This window comes from Bos grunniens, chromosome 4, assembly GCF_055505025.1.
Source record: "Bos grunniens cultivar Pamir isolate PY7600 chromosome 4, Bosgru_T2T1.0, whole genome shotgun sequence".
In the NCBI taxonomy this organism is placed as follows: domain Eukaryota; kingdom Metazoa; phylum Chordata; class Mammalia; order Artiodactyla; family Bovidae; genus Bos; species Bos grunniens.
Window position 1 is genome coordinate 106,700,661 of NC_141168.1, and position 20,342 is coordinate 106,721,002.

General features: G+C 42.9%; 1 protein-coding gene across 15 annotated transcripts in view; it reads left to right on the forward strand.

Annotated features, from left to right (window-relative positions):
• Window positions 1-20,342, forward strand: part of SLC25A13 (solute carrier family 25 member 13) — a 272,518-nt gene that overhangs the window by 86,938 nt on the left and 165,238 nt on the right. For all 15 annotated transcript variants that reach the window (XM_086397737.1, XM_086397738.1, XM_086397739.1 and 12 more), the window contains exon 3: window positions 3,392-3,534. In XM_086397737.1, the coding sequence (XP_086253863.1) occupies window positions 3,425-3,534 (110 nt within the window). In that variant the 5' untranslated portion in view covers window positions 3,392-3,424. The remainder of the gene's footprint in view (window positions 1-3,391; window positions 3,535-20,342) is intronic.

The window sequence follows — 20,342 nt, forward strand, 5'->3', positions numbered from 1 at the left end:
GAGATTCAGCCAGTCCATCCTAAAGGAGATTAGTCCTGGGTGTTCACTGGAAGGACTGATGTTGAAGCTGAAACTCCAATATTTTGGCCACCTGATGTGAAGAGCTGACTCATTTGAAAAGACCCTGATGCTGGGAAAGATTGAGGGCAGGAGGAGAAGGGGACAACAGAGGATGAGATGGTTGGATGGCATCACCGACTTGATGGACATGGGTCTGGGGGGACTCTGGGAGTTGGTGATGGACAGGGCGGCCTGGCGTGCTGCAGTTCATGGGGTTGCAAAGAGTCGGACACAACTGAGCGACTGAACTGAACAGAAATGTGCTAGATTATTGGTTTTTATTTAACACATGTATAAGATGCCTATTGTGTGTATGGCATTATGCCCAGTGTATTTCATGACTGTTCGTTTATTTCTAGCGTCACCTTAAGAGCAGGTAGTGTCCTTCTCCCCATTTTACAGGGGAGGAGCCAGGGTCCCAGAAAGCTTTAGCTACTTACCTGAGGTGCTCTAGAGGCAGAAGCAGAGCTGCTTGCACCCCAGACCTGAGAGACCCCAAAGCCTGTGGCTGAGTATCTGTCTACTCAGGAGCCGATCCTGCTTTGTGTAGAAAGAACAAGTGACTTTTTTTTTTTTTTTAAGATTTAGTCATTCATTTATGGACGTGCTGGGTCTTCCTCGCAGCGAGCAGAAGCTTCTCTCTGGTTGCGGTGCACGGGCTTCTCCTCTGATGGCCTCTGTTGTTGTGGAGCGCAGGCTGTGGCTGCGTGAGCTTCAGTACTTGATGCTTCTGGGCCCAGCAGTTGGGCCTGTGGGCTCTGCAGTGCTGGCTCCGTAGCTGTGGTGCATAGGCTTAGTTGCCCGCATCGGGTGGGCTCTTCCTGAAGCAGGGATTGAACCCAATTAGGGTTAGGGTTAGCCAGGCAGATTCTTTTTTTGTAATGTGTTTGTTTTTAATTGGAAGATAATTGCTTCACAGTATTTTATTGGTTTCTACCATACATCAACATGAGTCAGCCATAGGTATACACGTGTCCCCTCCCTCTTGAACCTCCCTTCCACCCCATCCCCTCCCTTTCCGCCCTTTTGGTTGTCACAGAGCACCAGATTTGAGCTCCCTGCATCATACAGCACATTTCCACTGGCCATCTAAGTTTGCATATGGTGTTGTATATGTCGCAATTCTACTCTCTCAGTTCATTCCACCCTGCCCGTCCCCTTCTTTGTCCAGAAGTCTGTTCTCTCTACTGTTCATGGGGTTCTCTATGCTGTTCATGGGGTTCTCTATGTCTCTTCATGGGGTTCTCTATGTCTCTTCATGGGGTTCTCTATGTCTGCATCTCCAGGAAGCCCACAAGTGACTTGCAAAAGCAGTTTTAATTGGGTTTGACTGTCACTGCACCCCTGTTCCCCGTGCTGTCCCATCACGGTGGCTTCTGTCACCCAGCTAGCCCTGTTCTTGTCGCTTGAGGTCCTCATCTCCCCACCACAAAACACTGATCCCAAAGATCAAGAGGCCCTCTCCTGGTCTGTAAGTATCTGTGTGACCCCCAAGTTGTTCCTCAGCATTCTCACAGCCCCCCACCTCTACAGAACAGTGATGTGCAGGTTCCATGTTTGTGAACGGGGGGAAGGCTGTGAAAAAGCAGCGCACACCACCTGATTCTTACTCACTCTTTCTCTTCTGGAATGGAGAGGACACTAACCATAGAAGCGTTTCTTTTTTATTCTTTTTCCTGGAACTCTCTCATTGTTTATTCACCAATCAATATCTCTTTAGGGCTTACTACGTTAGGCATTTTGAGAAGGTGGAACTGAAATAAATGCACATTTTCCTCTTTCATCATACCCTTTGTCCCCATTTTCAGGTGGAAAGGGACTTACAGCTCTTCCTTTATTCACTGTAACGACTTAACACAGAAGGATGATCCAAACATACATAGTAAAGGTATAAAGGACACACATTGTGTTTTTTAAATTTTGTTGTTCAGGCGCTCAGTCATGTCCAACTCTTTGTGACTCCATGGACTGCAGCGCGCCTGGCTTCCCTGTCCTTTACCATCTCTCGGAACTTGCTCAAACTCATGTCCATTGAGTCCGTGATGCCATCCAACCATCTCACCTCTGTTATCCCCTTCTCCTGCCCTCAATCTTTTCCAGCATCAGGGTCTTTTCTAATGAGTCAGCTCTTCACATCAGGTGGCCAAAGTATTGGAGCTTCAGCATCGGTCCTTCCAATGAATATTCAGAACTGATTTTATTTAAGACCGACTGGTTGGATCTCCTTGCAGTCCAAGGGACTCTCAAGAGTCTTCTCCAACACCACAGTTCAAAAGCATCAATTCTTTGGCGCGTAGCCTTCTCAATGGTTATGGTCTTTTTTAAAATAGGGGCCCGATTTCTTCTTTGGCTCAAGTTAAAAAAAAAAAAAGATGTAATTTTTAAGAGCTCTGGAGCAAAAGCAGAATGAAGACGTTGAAGTCAGATGTACTTGGATTTCAATATTGTTTCTACCCCTGCCTATGTGGGTGAATTAGTTTACCATTCAAGATTTAGCCACTGCATCTCTAAAATGTGAATGGGAACGCCTACTTTGTAGAGCGGTTGCGTAAGACTAATGGGATATTGCATGTAAAAACCTAACACAGTGCCCCACACTTTCTACACATTCATAGCGGCGTTTCGTACCGGCTTCCGTGAAGTCTTACAGAAGCCTTGCTGCAGTTTGTTTTCCGCTTTCTCCTCTTTGTCATTCTTTTTTTTTTCCATCATTGATGCTTTCTAAACAGGGAAAAGGGGCAAAAGAATGAGGTTGTTTTCATTCATGATTTCATGATACTTTTTTTTTTTTTAAAGAAAACTGTATGTCTTTGCTAAAGAACAAGATATAATTTGTCTTTCCAAATTTCTGTCAGCACGGGTTTCTCACCCTCAGCACGATTGACATTTGGTCTGGATGACTCTAATTGGGTGGGGGGTAGGGGTGGGCATCCTGCCTGTGTACTGAGGATATTTAGCAGCGTCCCTGGCCTGTCGCAAGTAGATACCAGTTTCTACTTTTGCCCCCTGTGGGGAAAAATGAAAACAGGCAGCACAGAGCTAGAGAAGTTCACCCGAGAAAGGCTGGTATTATAACAGACAGAGATGGCCTATTTGGGGACTTTGGTGTTTGTAAGCTGGACAGTCAGGCTGATAACCTCTGGTATAAAGATAAAACTTGGCAAACTCAATGTCTTTTTGCTTTTTACTTGGAATGATGGGAAATAATTGTCCTTGTAATAGTATATTGTCATATCAGATATTTTATCCATTGAATATTTTCAGCTTTTTTCACATATTGATCTGATTATATACATTTAAGAATAAAATATATTTTCTTTTTTTTAAACAGTATGCAAGCATTGAAAAAAATGGTGAATTTTTCATGTCTCCCAATGACTTCGTCACCCGATATTTGAACATTTTTGGAGAAAGCCAGCCTAATCCAAAGACTGTGGAACTTTTAAGTGGTGTGGTGGATCAGACTAAAGATGGGTATGTTTGTTTTTGATTACCTCATTTAGTTTTTGTTTTGTGTGAAACAGCTTTCTGTCTCTTTAATGATTAGGAAGCCAATGTCCTACATTTTTTCTCCTTATTACAATTAATGCATTATTTTAGAAATGATGCCCTAAACAGTTCCTTCAGTGTTCTCATCCCAGTTGGGGATTCTATATCTGGATTTCTTGACATAGTTTAAACAACTATATATAATTATATATACGTATATATAATTATATATATAATATATATAAATATATATATATTATAATTTCACAGCTATTGTAGTTGAGTGGTGTGAAGATGTGCTTGAGTGTGTGTCGTATATTTTAAGTTTTAAGGTAACTGTAAAAATTATAACATAGGTCTGTGAACATAACTTTTCTATAATCTTTCTGTTCAAGGAACTTTTAAATGTCCCATATGTTTAAATGCTATAAATCTGACAGACAGAATAATGATTCCAAATCCCCAAGAAAGGCATTCTGCCCAAGTGGGAAGAGAAACATGGAACCACCTAAAATTAAATAGGACACTTTGCAAAAATGCCTTTGGTTTTTTTTTTTTTTCCTTTTACCAATATTTTCTGTTTACATTTTTAAAAAGTGAGTCATCCTTAAGTTGTGTAAGAATGCAGTTGATTTTTACCATAAGTGCAGAATTTTGGGCTCCAAAATATTGGTAATATGAGCCCCAATATTCCCTAATAACCAAATATAATCCGTCAGAACTAGCCTTTTCTGTGTAAACTGTAGTGAACCCAGCTGTCTGCCCTCGCCACTTGCCAGCACTCCCTTCTGATAGATTAGATGCCGGCCTTTCTGGGGTGTTCTTCTGTTCTGAACTTTCTCTTTTGGTCCTGTGTCTGTTTTTTCATATGCATGGGTTTGAGGTACAACCAAAGAAAACTCCCTGATGTACTGTGAATGCTCTCAGTTTTACCCGTACTTCTCCTTACTTGCTTATACATCTGTAGTTCCATCGTGCATGAAGGCAGCTCCCGCTAAAGTGAAAGTCTTGCAGATGGGAAGCAAGTGGGGAGGAAATTGGCAATTATACTTCCTGTCATATGCTGGCAGATTGCTAGATTATACCTTCTCTGTTCCAGTGGTGGCTACGTGTGTTTTCCACAACCTGTGTAATCCCTCCCAAGGTGGGATTCTTTGCTTTGGAGGAAAATATCATTTAGGAGCAGGCGTTTCTTCCCTCACAGGGCCTATCTGTGGAGGTACAGGGAGAGAGGTGGAGGTATATTTCACACTAGTCCATTCAGGCTAAACGGCTGCACAGAACTTAGCTTTATTCTAGCAAACATATTGGTGGTGGGCGGGGGTAGGGGGCTGCAGATTGGATTGCTTCCACATCTTCTGTGCTTATAAGGTGCAGAAGAAATGTGACCAAGTTCACATGCAGTATGAATTAGCTGTCTCAATGTTTAAGATCAATTTTTTTTTCTTACTTGATAAAAAATTTATGAGCTATAGAAAATGGAAAGAATTCAGTGAATGTCTAATAGATACCCTTCATCTGGATTGATTGATAACATTTTTAAAACCTGTGTGCCTTTTTAAAATTAGTTTTAACACACATATACTCTTTACACATCACACACGTAATTTCCTCTTTTGGCTGGACCAGTTAACTATAAATTGCAGACATCAAGATGCTTCAGTGTTTAACTTTGAATACGAGCATTCTTCTTAACCATTATCATACTTAGGAAGATTAACAATCATGTGAAATATCTAATATCCAGTAGATTAGCAATCATGTGAAATATCTAATATCCAGTCTATTTTAAATATGCCAGAACTCTCCACTCACCTCTCCCCCACCTCAAATGCTTTATTATAGCCTTTTGTTTTTCAAATCCAGCATCTAATCAGGTTTCCTGTATTACATTTAGTTGTTGTATATCTTCTAATCTAGGACAGATCCTTGCCTTTTTTTTTTTTTAACCACTGATCAAGTTTAGTGATTTTTTACTTAAAAAAATCAAACCACCGTTAAAAAAAAAAGAGGCAAATAAACCTGATTTTCCAATCATTTGAAAAGCATAGTGCTTATTTGTCCAAAACAGACTCAAACTTAAATGCTATCATTATCATCTCTAAACTTCTGCAATAAAATTAGCATTTATATGTACACATATATACATTTTTTTAAATATATAAAATAGAACTGTATCTTGCAGTCAACAGGAGAAAGAACAACACATCCTTGTTTTTTATTCTATCATGACTTCGAACCCAGGCCCAGTTATTTTGTTGAAAGTCCCTCATTCTGGACTTGTCTGGTTGCTTCCTTATGACTTGGATTCATGATCAGTTTTGGGGTGCAGGTTAGGAGAGATCCTACCATCTTGTCCAGCATTGATGATACTCAGTTTGATCACTTGGTTCAGATGGTGTCCACCTGATATTTCCATTCTACAGAACCACTTTGGGTTTGTAGTTAGGAAATAGGCGCTTTCAGAACATGGGGATGTCCTGTTTCTCAGCAGCCTTCGCCCAGTAGTTTAGGCATGCGTGGTGACCCTTTTCTGGGTCAGGCTTATATCCATAGTGATGCTTTTCTGGATCAGTCATTACATCCATGGCAACCCTTATGTGGACCAGGCATTACATCCATGGTGATCCTTTTCTGGATCAGGCTTATATCCATAATGATGCTTTTCTGGATCAGGCATTACATCCATGGTGACCCGTTTCTGGATGAGGCATGACATTGGTGTTTGAAAAAACAGTGGTTTTTCTGACTCTTTATTTCTCATTTATTGTCTAGAATTCTTTGGTAAGGAAAAACTTTCACCCCTCCACGCCCTTTTCTTTCTCTGTTAATTTTTGTATCACTGTAAACTCATGGATTTATTTACATTGAACTCAATGTATTAGAATCTATTACTAAATTCTCTGATTGTTCAGATTGTTCCAGTGTGGTCAGTGTGAGTCCCTTCAAGCTGGCTCCTGTACCCTCAGCCTTTGAGTGTTCCTTGCTTTTGGTAAATAAGGTGTACCTGGCTGGCTTTGGATTTGTCCTGCCCTTGTCCAGGAGATCTTTTCTCAAAGAAAGGCCCAGGTTCCTCCTGGTTGGGACTGGTGCTTGGTTACATGAAGCTGGGCACTAACTCATTGCTCCTGGACTGTTCCTGCCTCCCTGACATTTCAGTGGAAAGAGCTGGGAAATATACTTAAAAACAAACAAACAAAAAAATCAAAAGTTCATAATGATAGTTCCTATTTAAATTTAACCTTACAGGAATTTCCCTTCTTTTCTGTTTGTATCTTTTTAGGGGAACATTTTGATTCCTAGTTACACAAATATTTTTTCAGTCATTAATTTTATGTGACTGTAGTATCTGCTAATGTACTTGGCTTCCTTTTCATCCCACCCCTATTAACACACTGGCTTTTCCTATTTCTTTTTACATATACTCTTCAAAAAATATAACCTTGATTTCATTACATGCCAACAATGTAACATATGTTTTACATATATAATGTAACATAACATGTATTTTCTCATGCGCTTATAACAAATTCTTGGCTTTCTCTCCCTAGTTTCCCAGATGAGAACTAAGGGATCAAGTAATTTGCTGCCTAAAGGTACCCAGGCCTGTCTGGCTGTAGTCCTGGGCCTTCCCACTGGTTCAGAGCGGCCTTTTCTCTCATCATCTCACAATTCTCTTTAACTTGACACATTCTTTCTGATTTTGTATTATCTTAAATGTTAGCATTTTACTGTGACAAGGAAAATCTTTGATAGTCTCAATCCTTTACCCTATGACTAATTTTTTCTTTTCTTCTCCTTTCTTCCTTTTCAGTGTTAACAGTGACTAGTTCAGTTTCAATAGGGAAAACAACCACCCATAATCATCTCAGCTTGCCACAGTATTTTGTATTTTTCAGTATATTCTGTGACTTATACTGCATCAACATTTTTCAAAATTTGAATTCATTTTTAATTCTCTTTTATAATCTTTCTGCCTTTATCAGTTTTCATATTTCTATATACTGTTCATATGAACAGTTTTAGATAGCTTCATCATTTTCTATTAGATTAATAGACCATACTTTATGAAATCATGCCCTTACAGAGTTATTTCAGTTTCTCCTTTTCTATAATAGATACTACTAGAGTGAATATATTCATGTAGGTGGCATTTCCCCCTTCTGTTTAATTTGTTGTTCAATCGCTAAGTCATGTTGGACTCTTTGCTACTTCATGAACTGCAGCACGCCAGGCCTCCCTGTCCTTCGCTATCTCCTGGAGTTTGCTCAAACTCATGTCCATTGAGTCAGTGATGCCATCCAACCATCTCATCTTCTGTCGCCCCCTTCTCCTCTTACCCTCAATCTTTCACAGCATCAGGGTCTTTTCCAATGAATGGTCTCTTCACATTAGTTTGCCAAAGTATTGGAGCTTCAGCTTCAGCACCAGTCCTTCCAATGACTATTCATGGTTGATTTCCTTTAGGATTGACTGGTGATCGCCTTGCTATCCAAGGGACTCTTCAACACAGTAGTTCCGAAGCATCAATTCTTCAGCGCTCAGCTTTCTTTATAGTCCAGCTCTCACATCCATACATGACTACTGGAAAAACCATAACTTTGACTATACAGACCTTTGTTGGCAAAGTGATATCTCTGCTTTTCAATACACCGTCTAGGTTTGTCATAGCTTTTCTTCCAAGGAGCAGGCGTCTTTTAATCTCGTGGCTGTAGTCACCATCTGCATTGATTATGGAGCCCAAGAAAATGAAATCTGACACTGTTTCCATATTTTCCCCATCTATTTGCCATGAAGCTGATGGTACCAGATGCCGTGATCTTCGTTTTTTGAATGTTGAGTTTTAAGCCAGCTTTTTCACTCTCCTCTTTCACCTTTATCAAGAAACTCTTTTAGGTCCTCTTTGCTTTCTGCCATTAATGTGGTATCTGTTTAATTACTTCCTTAGATTTAATAGAGGGATTCCTGGGTCTAAGGGTAGGAATATTTTATAGCTCACTGTAATATGTATTGTTACAGTTCTTTCCAAAAGGACTGAACTGAACAGGAACTTGTCTGGTATTTAAGCTGATTGAGGTCGTAGCATAGGACCAGTGTTCAAGGCCCATTCACATGTGCCCGCGCCATTTTCCCTAACCCTAACCCCAGCACACAGCTGCTGCTGCTGCTGCCAAGTTGCTTCAGTCGTGTCCGACTCTGTGCGACCCCATAGACAGCAGCCCACCAGGCTCCCCTGTCCCTGGGATTCTCCAGGCAAGAACACTGGAGTGGGTTGCCACTTCCTTCTCCAATGCATGAAAATGAAAAGTGAAAGTGAAGTCACTCAGTTGTGTCCAACTCCTAGCGACCCCATGGACTGCAGCCCATCAGCCTCCTCCGTCCATGGGATTTTCCAGGCAAGAGTACTGGAGTGGGTGCCATTGCCTTCTCCCCCAGCACACAGCTAGCTCCACAGTATTTACTTCACAAAGAGATCTGATCATAGGTCCCTTCTCAATGTAAAGTGGTGAATGCCTGCTTTCCCCATTCCTTTCCCTTTCTTTAGAATCATAGCATTTGTCAGGTTCACAAGTCACACATCATCCTCCTAAATCAAGTACTATTCCTTGAAAAACTTACATGACAGAAGCTCCACGGTGGCCCACAGAGCGCAGCACACACACAGAACAGCACGGGAACGCTGAAGGGGGTGCCGTTCCTCTAGCCTGACTCTTTTGGGGTCTGATGACCTAGCTTGACTGACCTGAGGGAATATTAGTGCATAACTTTATTGAAATTTAGAAAGCTGTTTATAGATGGACAACTTTAGGATTTAAAAATAATGACAGCTGTGGTGGTCCAGATGTCATGATAACGTGAAACACCCCTTTTTAGTTAATTATTGGTCCTCTAGCTGTGGTTTCTTGAGTCCAAGCGCCAGGCTCTGCACATGTTACCACCTCCAGTGTCTAGTCCAGTATCTGGCCTCCATGTCACATCGATTTGTTGACTCAACTTAGGTAACTCTACTAAGATTTTTGCCCCCTCTTGGGAAATGGAAGATCTAGTTCAAATCCTAGGTTACTCATTGTTGGAAGCTGACATACGGCCCCCTGAAGATATCAAGATAGCAGTCCCAGAGTTTGGAAACGTGATGTTTTGGGGAAAATGTCTTTGCAGATGTGGCTAAATTGGGGCTGTTGAGGAGATGACCCTGGATTACCTGTGCTTTAAATGCCATCACAAGCATCCACATGAGAGGCAGAGAGATAACACAACACTTGCAGAGGCATGTGGCATTGTGACCACAGAGGCCGAGATTGTAGTGGTAGGGCCACAGCCAGGGGCCATCTGGGGCCACCAGGAGATGGAGGAGGCAAGGAGTGGTTCTTCCCTGTGGAACCTCCCTTTGGATGGAGAATGGCTTTGCTGACACCTTGATTTCAGGTATCTGGTCTCCAGGACTGTGATGGAGAAATTCCTGCTGTGCTAAGCCACCCCTTTGTGGTCATTGGTGTAGCAGCCCTGGGAAATGAGTCCCCTTACAGAGCTATTTTCTTTGGGGAATTAGAAGGCCTGTTGTTGTTCAGTCGCTAAGTTGTGTCCGACTCTCTGCAGGTCGATGAACTGCAGCATGCCAGGCGTCTCTGTCCTTCACCATCTCTGTGAGTTTGCTCAGACTCATGTCCATTGAGTCTGTGATGCCATCCAACCATCTCATCTTCTGTCGTCCCCTTCTCCTCCTGCCTTCTGTCTTTCCCAGCATCAGGGTCTTTTCCAATGAGTCAGCTCTCCACATCAGGTGGCCAAAGTATTGGATCTTCAGCATCAGTCCTTCCAATGAATATTCAGGATTTCCTTTACTATTGACTGGTTTGACTTCCTTGCAGTCCAAGGGACTCTCGAGTCTTCTCCAGCACCACAGTTTGAAAGCATCAGTTCTTTGGTGCTCAGCCTTCTTTATGGTCCAACTCTCACATTGCTACATGACTACTGGAAAAACCATAGCTTTGACTATATGGACCTTTGTCGGCAAAGTAATGTCTCTGCTTTTTAATAATGTCTAGGTTTGTCATAGCTTTTCTTCCAAGGAGAAAGTGTCTTTTAATTTCATGACTGCGGTCACCATCTGCAGTGATTTTGGAGCCCAAGAAAAGAAAGTCTGTCACTGCTTCCATTGTTTCCCCATCTATTTGCCACGAAGTGATGGGACTGGATGCCATGATCTTCGTTTTTTGTATGTTGAGTTTTAAGCCAACTTTTTCACTCTCTCTTTTCACTTTTATCAAGAGGCTCTTTGGTTCCTCTTTGCTTTCTGCCATTAGAATGATATCATCTCCATGTCTGAGGTTGTTGATATTTGTCCTGGCAATCTTGATTCCAGCTTGTGAGTCATCCAGCTTGGCGTTTTGCGTGACGTACTCTGCATGTAAATTAAATAAGCAGACAATATAAATAAGCTGTGACAATATACAGCTTTGATGTACTCCTTTCCCAATTACAAGGCATAAAGAATTTTTTACGCCTTGCAAAGAATTAGTTGTGAAGAATTTTCAGGAAACAGAGACTAATCAGCCTAATATAGGAGGAAAGGTTTTTTTAAAAAATTATTTTTGGCTGTGCTGGATCTTTGTTGCTGCGTGGGCTCTTCTCTAGTTGCAGAGAGTGGGGTCTACTCTCTGGTTAGAGTGCATGGGCTTTTAGTTGCGATGTTTTCTCTTGTTGCGGAGCACAGGCTGTGTAGGTTCATGGGCTTCGGTAGTTGCAGCTCCCAGGCTCTAGAACTGAGACTAGGTAGTTGTGGCACATGGATGTGGTTGCTCTGTGGCATGGGGGCATCTTCCTGGAGCAGGGATCAAACCCATGTCTCCTGCATTGGCAGGCGGATTCTCTACCACTGAGCCACCAGAGAAGTGCTAACAGCTTTTTTTTTTCAGTAGTAGCTTTTCATAGGTCCAGACGTTTTCCAGGCAGGGCAGAGGCCGCTGCTGTGGACTGTTTTCTGGAAGGCATGGCTCCTTCCTGCAGGCTTCAGCTATGTTTAGGGTTGGGGAGACTTCAGCATGGAAGATAAACACCTGTGCACTGCATGGACTTAAAGGCTTTCTGGCAAAGGGATCTTATTCTTCTGGAGCCCTCTTGACACTAATTTAATGATTCCTGAGGCTTGGCCAGCCTTCCACACCGTGAGCCTGTTGCGGAGGGCTGTCGACTCAGTCATTTAGTAGCTGTTTGAGACCCTCATCTCTGTGCCTGGCGCTGTTCTGTGTGTGCAGGATGCCATGGTGAGTCGGGGGAAAAGGAGTGCTTGCCTGCTGGGTGCTTCTTATCTAGTGGAACAGACAGCTGTTCATCAGAGAACCACAAATAAATGTGAATTGATGTTGTGATGGGTGTTATGTTGCAGAGACGTGGTGTGGGAGACAGCCTGGGGGCTTCATGCCGATGGGGAGATCAGGAAGGATTCTTGAGCCATGGGAATTGGAAAGGTTACCAGGCTGGGAGAGGGGAACAGAGGACAACGTTGTAGACAGAGGGAACAGCAGCTTCAAAGTCACATTCTGAAATGCTGAGGCTGGCAGGCCCAGAGCATGACAAATGCAGGGCATGGTGCGGGAGAGGTGGGCCACGCCAGACTGTGTGGGAACTTGTACTTGATATTAAGGTTGGGGGTCTTTGTCACAGGACCAATGGCGAGCCATCACAGGGTCCCATGAATTGGGGGGTTGGCATGACCTGCCTGCTAAACACGATCCTCCCTATTAATCATCTTTGATTTCACCAGTCCTCACTTTCCCTTCTAACTGCCTGTCGTGTTTAGATTTCTCTGCATTCCCTTGTTTTAATAGATTTAGTGATGAGTTTAATCAGTTTGTGAGGTTCCTTGAGGGTGCACAAGCCTGGAAGCTCTTTGTCAAATGAGTCTCTAGGTGCTGAGGGTTTTCTGAGGAGAGAAGGGGAGGGGTTGGGTGTCTCAGCTCCTCCCACTTAGGCCCTCTTATCTTGACTGGACGGTGTGAGTTTTCCCCTTGATGTTGGGTTTGGATCATTTTTGGTGTGTCTTTTCGGGTTGGTTGTCCCTGTTATGTTTTTGTTTAAAATGGGAATGAAGCTTTTTTTACCTGCAGTCTAGTACATTGTTCGCCTAGCTATCTCCTAAGAGCAAGGGGAAAAATAGTGTTTGTGTCCCTTCGAGCTTGGCAAACATATTTCTAGATGTGGTTTGTGAGCTGAAGTCTCATTAGAGAGACCCGGGACTTAAATGCCATTGCATTTACCTGGCATCGCTTGGGAAGACGAAGCATTGCCCAAAGAAGCTGGAGGTGTGGGCTGCTTGGCCTCTTGGGCTCAGGATGCCGTTGGCCGTTACAGGTCTGACCCCGTCAGTGTGGGGTGGGAACTGGACTGCACTGGTATCTAACTGGTTTGCTAGGATCAAGCATGAGTTTACTGTGTATTTTTTGTCTCAGGTGTGGATACTCTTTATTCTCCATGAGAGAACAAAAGTTGGCTTTTTCTTTTGAAAGCAGCAGCGTCAGAAATCTTGATTTCCTTTTTCCCCCTCCTCGGATATTTTAATTATGAAAAATTTGAATCATACAAAAAAGTGAAATCCTGATTTCCTCATGACAAGCTGATGCATCCAGCGTAACACCTTGTTAGCCCCCTGTTCTATTGAAACAAAATGATAATGTAGTCGGCATCCACAAATGAGTCTTTTTTTCTTCAGAGTATAGTCGGTCAGTCCTGGGACAATTCCCATTTTGAGGCATGAGGAATTAGGGTGTCAAAGGAGAAAAGATAAAAAAGGAAATCTTGTGTTTTAAAACGTGGCTATATTAATAAAGTGTGTTCTCTGTGTCTCCCACGTTCACTGTTTATCCTTCTGAGAAGGGGGAGAAAAGGCCTTTTAAATACTTCACAAGGTGAAGGAGGATATAATAATGTTGTTGATGATAAAATCATTTTTATATACCTGTTTTCACTTTGTGAGGCTGTTGCGATGAAATCCAGGCCCTGGCCACATGCTGAGAGTTAATGAGGTTGACAATTGGCAATGCTTAAAGAGTATTAGGGTAATGTATTTAAACATACAGCAGTTCACAGCCTGAAATGTTCATCGTCTGTCAAATAGAATCCATAATCAATATGAGGAGGTCTTTCCATTTACTAATGAGGATAGTTGTCTGCACTACTCAGGTGGACACAGATTTTAGATAAATACCCGGAATTCATAAGCTGTAGAATTAAGCAAAGGCATCTCTTTAATTAAGGAAAAAAAAAGGTAATAATCAACAGCAGTCACCTGAGAAGCTTAAATTTTCTTCTTAGTCATCAGACTCCCAAATTAATCCACCAAAACAAAAAGCCTCATTAGCAGCTCTCGTTGAATCTGTGTTATTTTTTCTTTCTCTCAAGGTGTCTGATTAACCCCCTTTCTTTTTGCATTACTCACTTTGTGTTAATATTTGATGTCTGAAGTCATGGGGGTGGGTGGTGCGTGCAATGTGGTGGCTAGACGCTGTCTGCGCAGAGTAAATTAGAAAGAATTCTTGAAAAGGTTTGCATTATGTCGCAGGTATATTAGCAAGCCTTTAGGAGTGTCAGGTGCCTGGGTTGTTTTTCTTCTTAATTCCAGAAAGGATTGATTAGAGATGAGGTGCTGATTTCACTCCTCATTCATATGTAGGGTTAGCCCTCCTCCTCTTCCCCCTTCTACTTACCAAGCCTGGCCCTCTTTTGCAGAGTTTTGCTCTCAAAGGAAGGTGAGAAATGGGGCTATAGCTGGAGGGGGAAGGTAGGTGAAAGAGAGGGTCTTTTTAAAGTGGGTAGAGAACAGCATAATGCATGCTGATGGAAATGACTACAGTGAGTGGAGTATTGACAATGTCAGAGAGAAAAGGGAAATTCTGGTACGTTCTGAGAGGGCGGTGGCCTCTTTGGATAACATGGAAAGTTCATTTAGGATAGCTGTTCTCAGAGTGTGGTCGGTAGACCCCTTGGGGGTCTCTGAGGCCTTTTATAAGGAGTCCATGAAGTCCGAACTGTTGACATAAAAATGCTAAGACATCATCTGCCTTTTTTGTGTGTGTTGTACTTTAACTGATGGTTTTCAAAGTGAGTTTATAGAACTGCTGGTTGACACCAGCTCAGCAGCAACACCAGACCCAACAGTACGAGCGGTCATTGTCTTGTTCAACACCAATAGTTCACAATAAGGTAGTAACGATGATGCCAATTTTGCTTCAGAATGCCTTTGAAGAAGAAGTAAAGTTACTGACTTTCTATGAAATCTCACCTTTGAATACGTATCATTTACAAATTCAAGTGACCGAGGGGGAAGCATGTGTCAAGACTGCCGGGCACTGGCCTGTGACACTTGTCAGAAGAGAAGCAACTCAGGCGCTTGCTGAGCTAGTCATTTGTTTTCAAAGGAGAACTTTTTGAGAGAAAATTTTCACCTGACAGCCTTCTGATACTTAAAGCCTTTTCTGATGTAGCTAGTGGTGATAATAATAATGTGGTGTTTTAACATCGTGTAGTGAAATGTGTCCACATTTGGAAGATCTGCAGTAGCTTAGGGAAACATCTTTTCCTTGTTAACCAGTACATGGTGTTAGGAAATCCTGAGTCAAACTTCTAGTCAAAGTGCAGACAGACCCCTGGATTTTAATGTAACAGTGGGAACAGGTCATTGATACAGTTTCAGATTCCATATTGCAACTAATCTTTAAGAAAGTAGCCCTTGTTGGGATTTGATGTATCACGGAACATCCACAGGTGTTACTAACACAGGGACCCCAGTCTGCTGCTCTATGATGACCTGCAGGGGGGGTGAGGGGAGGGGAGGGAGGCTCGAGGAGGAGGGGGATGGATGTATAATTACGGTTGATTTGACTTGTACACAGGGACCAATACAACATTGGAAAAATTTTAAAATAATTTGAAAAAAGCTGTTAAAATGCTCCTTCCTTTGCTAACTATGAATCTGTATAAAGCTGAAGTCCTTCATATCCTTCAACCTAAACAACATATTACAGCATTTTGAATGCAGCTGTCTTCCGTGAAATCTGATATTTAAGAGATTTGCAAAGACATAATACTACTTTTTTCTCACTATGTTTTGTGTTTTATTTATTTTTCATATAAATGTGATTTCTATTACCATGTAATAGGTTTATTCACTTTGCAATGAATTAACATTTTTAAAATGTATCAGGTTTAATTTCTCACACAGTAAATATGATAGGTACAAGATATGATAGGTACAGATAAATAAAAGCCATTTGGAATCCGCAGTAATTCCTAAGCACGCAAAGGGCTCCTGAGACTTGAAAGTGTGAAGAGTGCTGAGCTAGAAAAGTGGAAGGTAAGGTATCACAATGGGGCAGATGTGCTGTGTAGATGTGGTGGGATTTCGGGGAAATTTCCTTCTGATCTTGGTTTTTCTCTGGGAGGTAGGTAAGAAGAAGGATGCAGGTGAAGTATTGACAGTTTGAGGAGAGAGGAGAATATATTAATAGTAACTATTTATTAAGAACTGAATGTGTAAGGAAATGTTGCATGACTGCTGCATTGAACACACTTATCCACCCGTGGGCTTGTGGTCTTGAAATTCACAGTGAGACCACCTAGTGTGGCTGTTTGTTTTCTGGCTTCTGAGTTCGGTGGCACAGAGGCAGGCAGGGAGCCAGAGGTGTTGGCTATAACCAGGGTTGCAGGCTTGGCCATTGAATAACTCAGAGTAGGAGATAACAGCAGGGAGGTGAGGGGCATGCAGGGGAGTAATTATAATGTTCAACTATGGATTTAATCTGGATAAAAGGGCAAAGGACACGGAGTAGGAAGCAGTGAGAAAAGGGGGTAGGTTTAATGAATTGTTGATTTCAGTGTGGTTGACAATTGTTGAAGTTGTGATATAGGAGAGAGTGAGCAGGAAAACTGGAAGATAGTGGCCAAAATGTGAGATGCATGAAATTGAGAATACGGAGGTGTTGCAGTTATTGGTCCTGGCAGAAGCCTGGAGTCTGACCATGGGACTGAGTGACTGAGAGTAAGTGAAGAAAAGATCGTCGGAAGAGGCAAGTTCAACGAATTGGGAGGCCTGGGTGTTTGAAATTATTGAGAATATTGAGAATTGAGGTAGGAGTAGGTTGCCAAGCATATCAGGGATGCAGGAGTTAAAACATGGTGGGGAGGGGGTGCGAGTCTGGGGTTATTAGGTGATAGAAACAAGGAGAGGTGCTGTGCACTAGTCAGACGATGTATTTAAAATGGGGGTTTGGAAGGAAGGCTTGGGGGATGGTGGGAGAGAGAAGTACACCTCCCCTACTTATAAACAGGGTGCAACCCAGGCCTGCAGAGGGAAGCTCCTCGCTGCCTCGGAGGCATGGACCTGGGGAAACACCAGGTTTTGGTTCCAGTGAATGGGTGAAGGGGTATTTAAAGGATTCCTCCGGAAGAGATTCCCTTTCCAACTGAGGGTGAGCTTGTGCTCATCACAGGCTGTGAGTTCTAGAGGGCGCAGCTGGGGGGTTTCTGGGAGATGGGAGGTGACAGAATACGGAAGTGCTGAGCCCCTGTGGGGATTCGGTGTGGGTGATGAAGCATGAACTGGGGGTCTGGGGCTGCTGGTGGAGGTCCAAGGCACAGGATAAAGGGTACAATGGAATTGTCCTGGCGGGCTCCAGATTGCGCCTGCTGGGAGACAGGGGTCTTTGCAGAGAGGCAAGGAAACCTGGGGAAGGGCAGTCTTATTACTTGAAGAACTTTGGTAGGGGGCACACCATGTGTCCTGTGGGACCTTTCCCAACCAGGGATCGAACCCATGCACCTGCATATGAAACAGAGTCTTAACCACCGGGAAGTCCCTTGAAGAACTTTTAAAGCAAAAATATTTTGTGGGATCGGAGCTTTCTGCTGATGTTTTTATCAAAGATGGTTAAAGGATTAAAAAAGTAAAGAAGGTTCCAGATCCGGTGCTAATAATTTCCACACTTTTTCTTGTTTAATCCTTACAACAAGTCCTTAAAATAGGTACTTAATGCTCATTCGCACAAACTTAGGTGCAGAATCATAAAGTTTAAACAGTTTTTTTTTTTTTTTTTTTAAATTCTGGTTTTTCATAGGACTTGCTTTTTTTTTTGTCTATTTCTGGTCGCACCAGCTCTTTTGTTGTTTGTGTGGGCCGCTCTCGCTTGGTGGTTGAGACCTGGGGGCCCGAGAGGACGGGCTCAATAGTTGTGGCACACAGACTTCGTTGCTCTGAGGCATGTGAACTCTTCCCAGACCAGGGATCGAACCCTTGTCCCTTGCATTGGCAGATGGGTTCTTTATCACTGAGCTGCCAGGGAAGTCCAGAATAATTTTCTTGAAGTAATGTATCTAGTGGTAGAATTAGACTTTGGACCCAATCCTTTTTTGGTTTGTGCCCAGTCTGCTCTGCTATGGAGCTTTGTATTTAGAGAAGAATATTAAAGATGGAGCCTTGAATGAGAACTTTGCATACATACATCTTTGCTTAGAAGTTCTGATGCCCTTTGCAGTACTCTTAGTTCCTAAGACTGATTATTTGACCAACTTAAGGTGGACGGGGGAGCGTGGTGGGCTGCCGTCTATGGGGTCACACCGAGTCGGACACGACTGACGTGACTTAGCAGCAGCAGCAAGGTGGACCTGAAACCTTCATGAGAATGATCCCAACTATCTCATCCACACCCACAAACTTAGGGAAAATTGTCCTTACATCCCTCACTTTTTTTTTTTTTTTAAGGCTAGGAATAGTTTTTGGAATACTCTTCCCCTTTTATTCCTCACAGACTCGACCTTGAGGTAGGATTGCACCCAGTATTCTCAGGGTGCTTGCTCTTTCTGGGCCAGCTGCAAATAGCAGCTCTTCTTCCACGTTCCTCCCAGTATGTCAGGGTGCTCACATAATGTTTGAAGAGCAAACGCTGTTCCCTTCCCTCCCTCTTTCCTTGTTTGGTTGTCTGGCATTGCTTTATCTGCCCCATCGGTGTTTAAAACTCAGATCAAAGATTTTAAAGGAAAGGATCAAATTGTAAGCTCTGCTTCATGGCCACTTGCAAATTTATTTCTGCGATTAAGTGTCATTGGTACAGGATATGGCAGTTGCTTAAATTCAAAGTCTTGTGCTAAGTTGTGAGGAATTTCTGAAGTCAGATGTGAGGGGATCGTGCCTGTTAACATTCCCATTGATGGTGGCATAATTGTCAGTGAGTCACTTCCTAGTGAACCAAGTGAGATTCTCGGAATTAAAGAAGGTTTGGGAGGGTAACGCTGCCATAGCAATCTGATTTAAAGATATGGGGATCTTCAGTCCAGAAAAGCAAGAGATGAAAGAAGATAACTATTTAACTTTCACAGAAATTATAGAGAAACTTTATTAATATTGATTATAGAGTCTCTGTTGATGTTTAGTTGCTAGTGTGTTAGTTGCTCAGTCGTGTCCGATTCTTTGCGACCCCACAGACTGTAGCCCTCCAGGCTCCTCTGTCCATGGAATTCCCCAGGCAAGAATACTGGAGTGGGTTGCCGTTTCCTTCTCCAGGGGAATCTTCCCAACCCAGGGGTCGAACCCAGGTCTCCTGCATTACAGGCAGATACTTTACCATCTGAGCCACCAGGGAGGTCTGTTTAGTTGCTAAGTTTGTGTCCACCTCTTACGACCCCATGGACTGTAGCCTGCAGGCTCCTCTGTTCATGGGATTTCCCAGGCAAGAGTACTGGAGTGGGTTGCCATTTCCTTCTCCAGGGGATCTCCCCACCCAGGGATTGAACGCTTGTCTCCTGCATTGGCAGGCTGGTTCTTTACCACTGAGCCACCTAGGAAGCCCCTGTAATAAAAGATTTATAGAGTGGCCTTATGTTCTATACGTGACAAAACCTTGATACTTTAAACATCTGTGTCAATTTCAGATTTATTAATTTATTTAATGAATATTTATTGACACCAGCTATGTATTAGGCTTCCCTGGTGTTTCAGATGGTAAGGAATCTGCCTGCAATGCGGGAGACCTGAGTTTGATACCTGAGTTGGGAAGATCCCCTGGAGGCGGGCATGGCAACCCACTCTAGTATTCTTGCCTAGAGAATCCCCAGGGACAGAGGAGCCTGGCAGGCTACAGTCAAGGGGTCGCAAAGAGTCAGACGATTGAGTGACTAAAGACAGCACAGCATATGTGCTAGGCACTGTTCTACACAAAACAGATAGATGTTGTGCTCTTATATAGCAATAGACAGTGTAAACCAGTAGATACATGTGATTGAGAGGCACGTGGCTGTACCTCTTAAAGAAAGCAAGGGAAGGAGATGGTGCGTGACCGTGGGCTCTGGGGTGCTACAGTTGATAGGGTGATCAGGGAAGACCTCTTTGAAAAGTGACGTGTAGGCAGAGACCTCAGTGAGAGTGAGCCATGTGTGAATCTATGAGTTGAGCTTTCTAGCTGAGGGAATAAAAGATGTAGAGAGCCTGAGGTAAAAGTGTGCTTGACATCTTTGAGATGAAGCAAGGAAACCAGTTTGATTAGGGCCTGGTAATGATAAGCAGAAGTGTGGAGGAAATCAGAAAGGTATCCAGGAGCCAGATTATAAAGATATTGTAGTATTTTATTTCAGATGTAGGTAGACGTCATGAGTTTTTGAGCACTAGACTGACATCATCAGAATCACAGATTGAAAGGATCTGTCTAGCTGATTTGCAGAGAATGGAATAAAGTAGGCAGAGTAAAGGACAGAAAACAGATGGCCGGACCTGGAGGGCTAGTTGTGGAGATGATAAAAGTGATTGGATT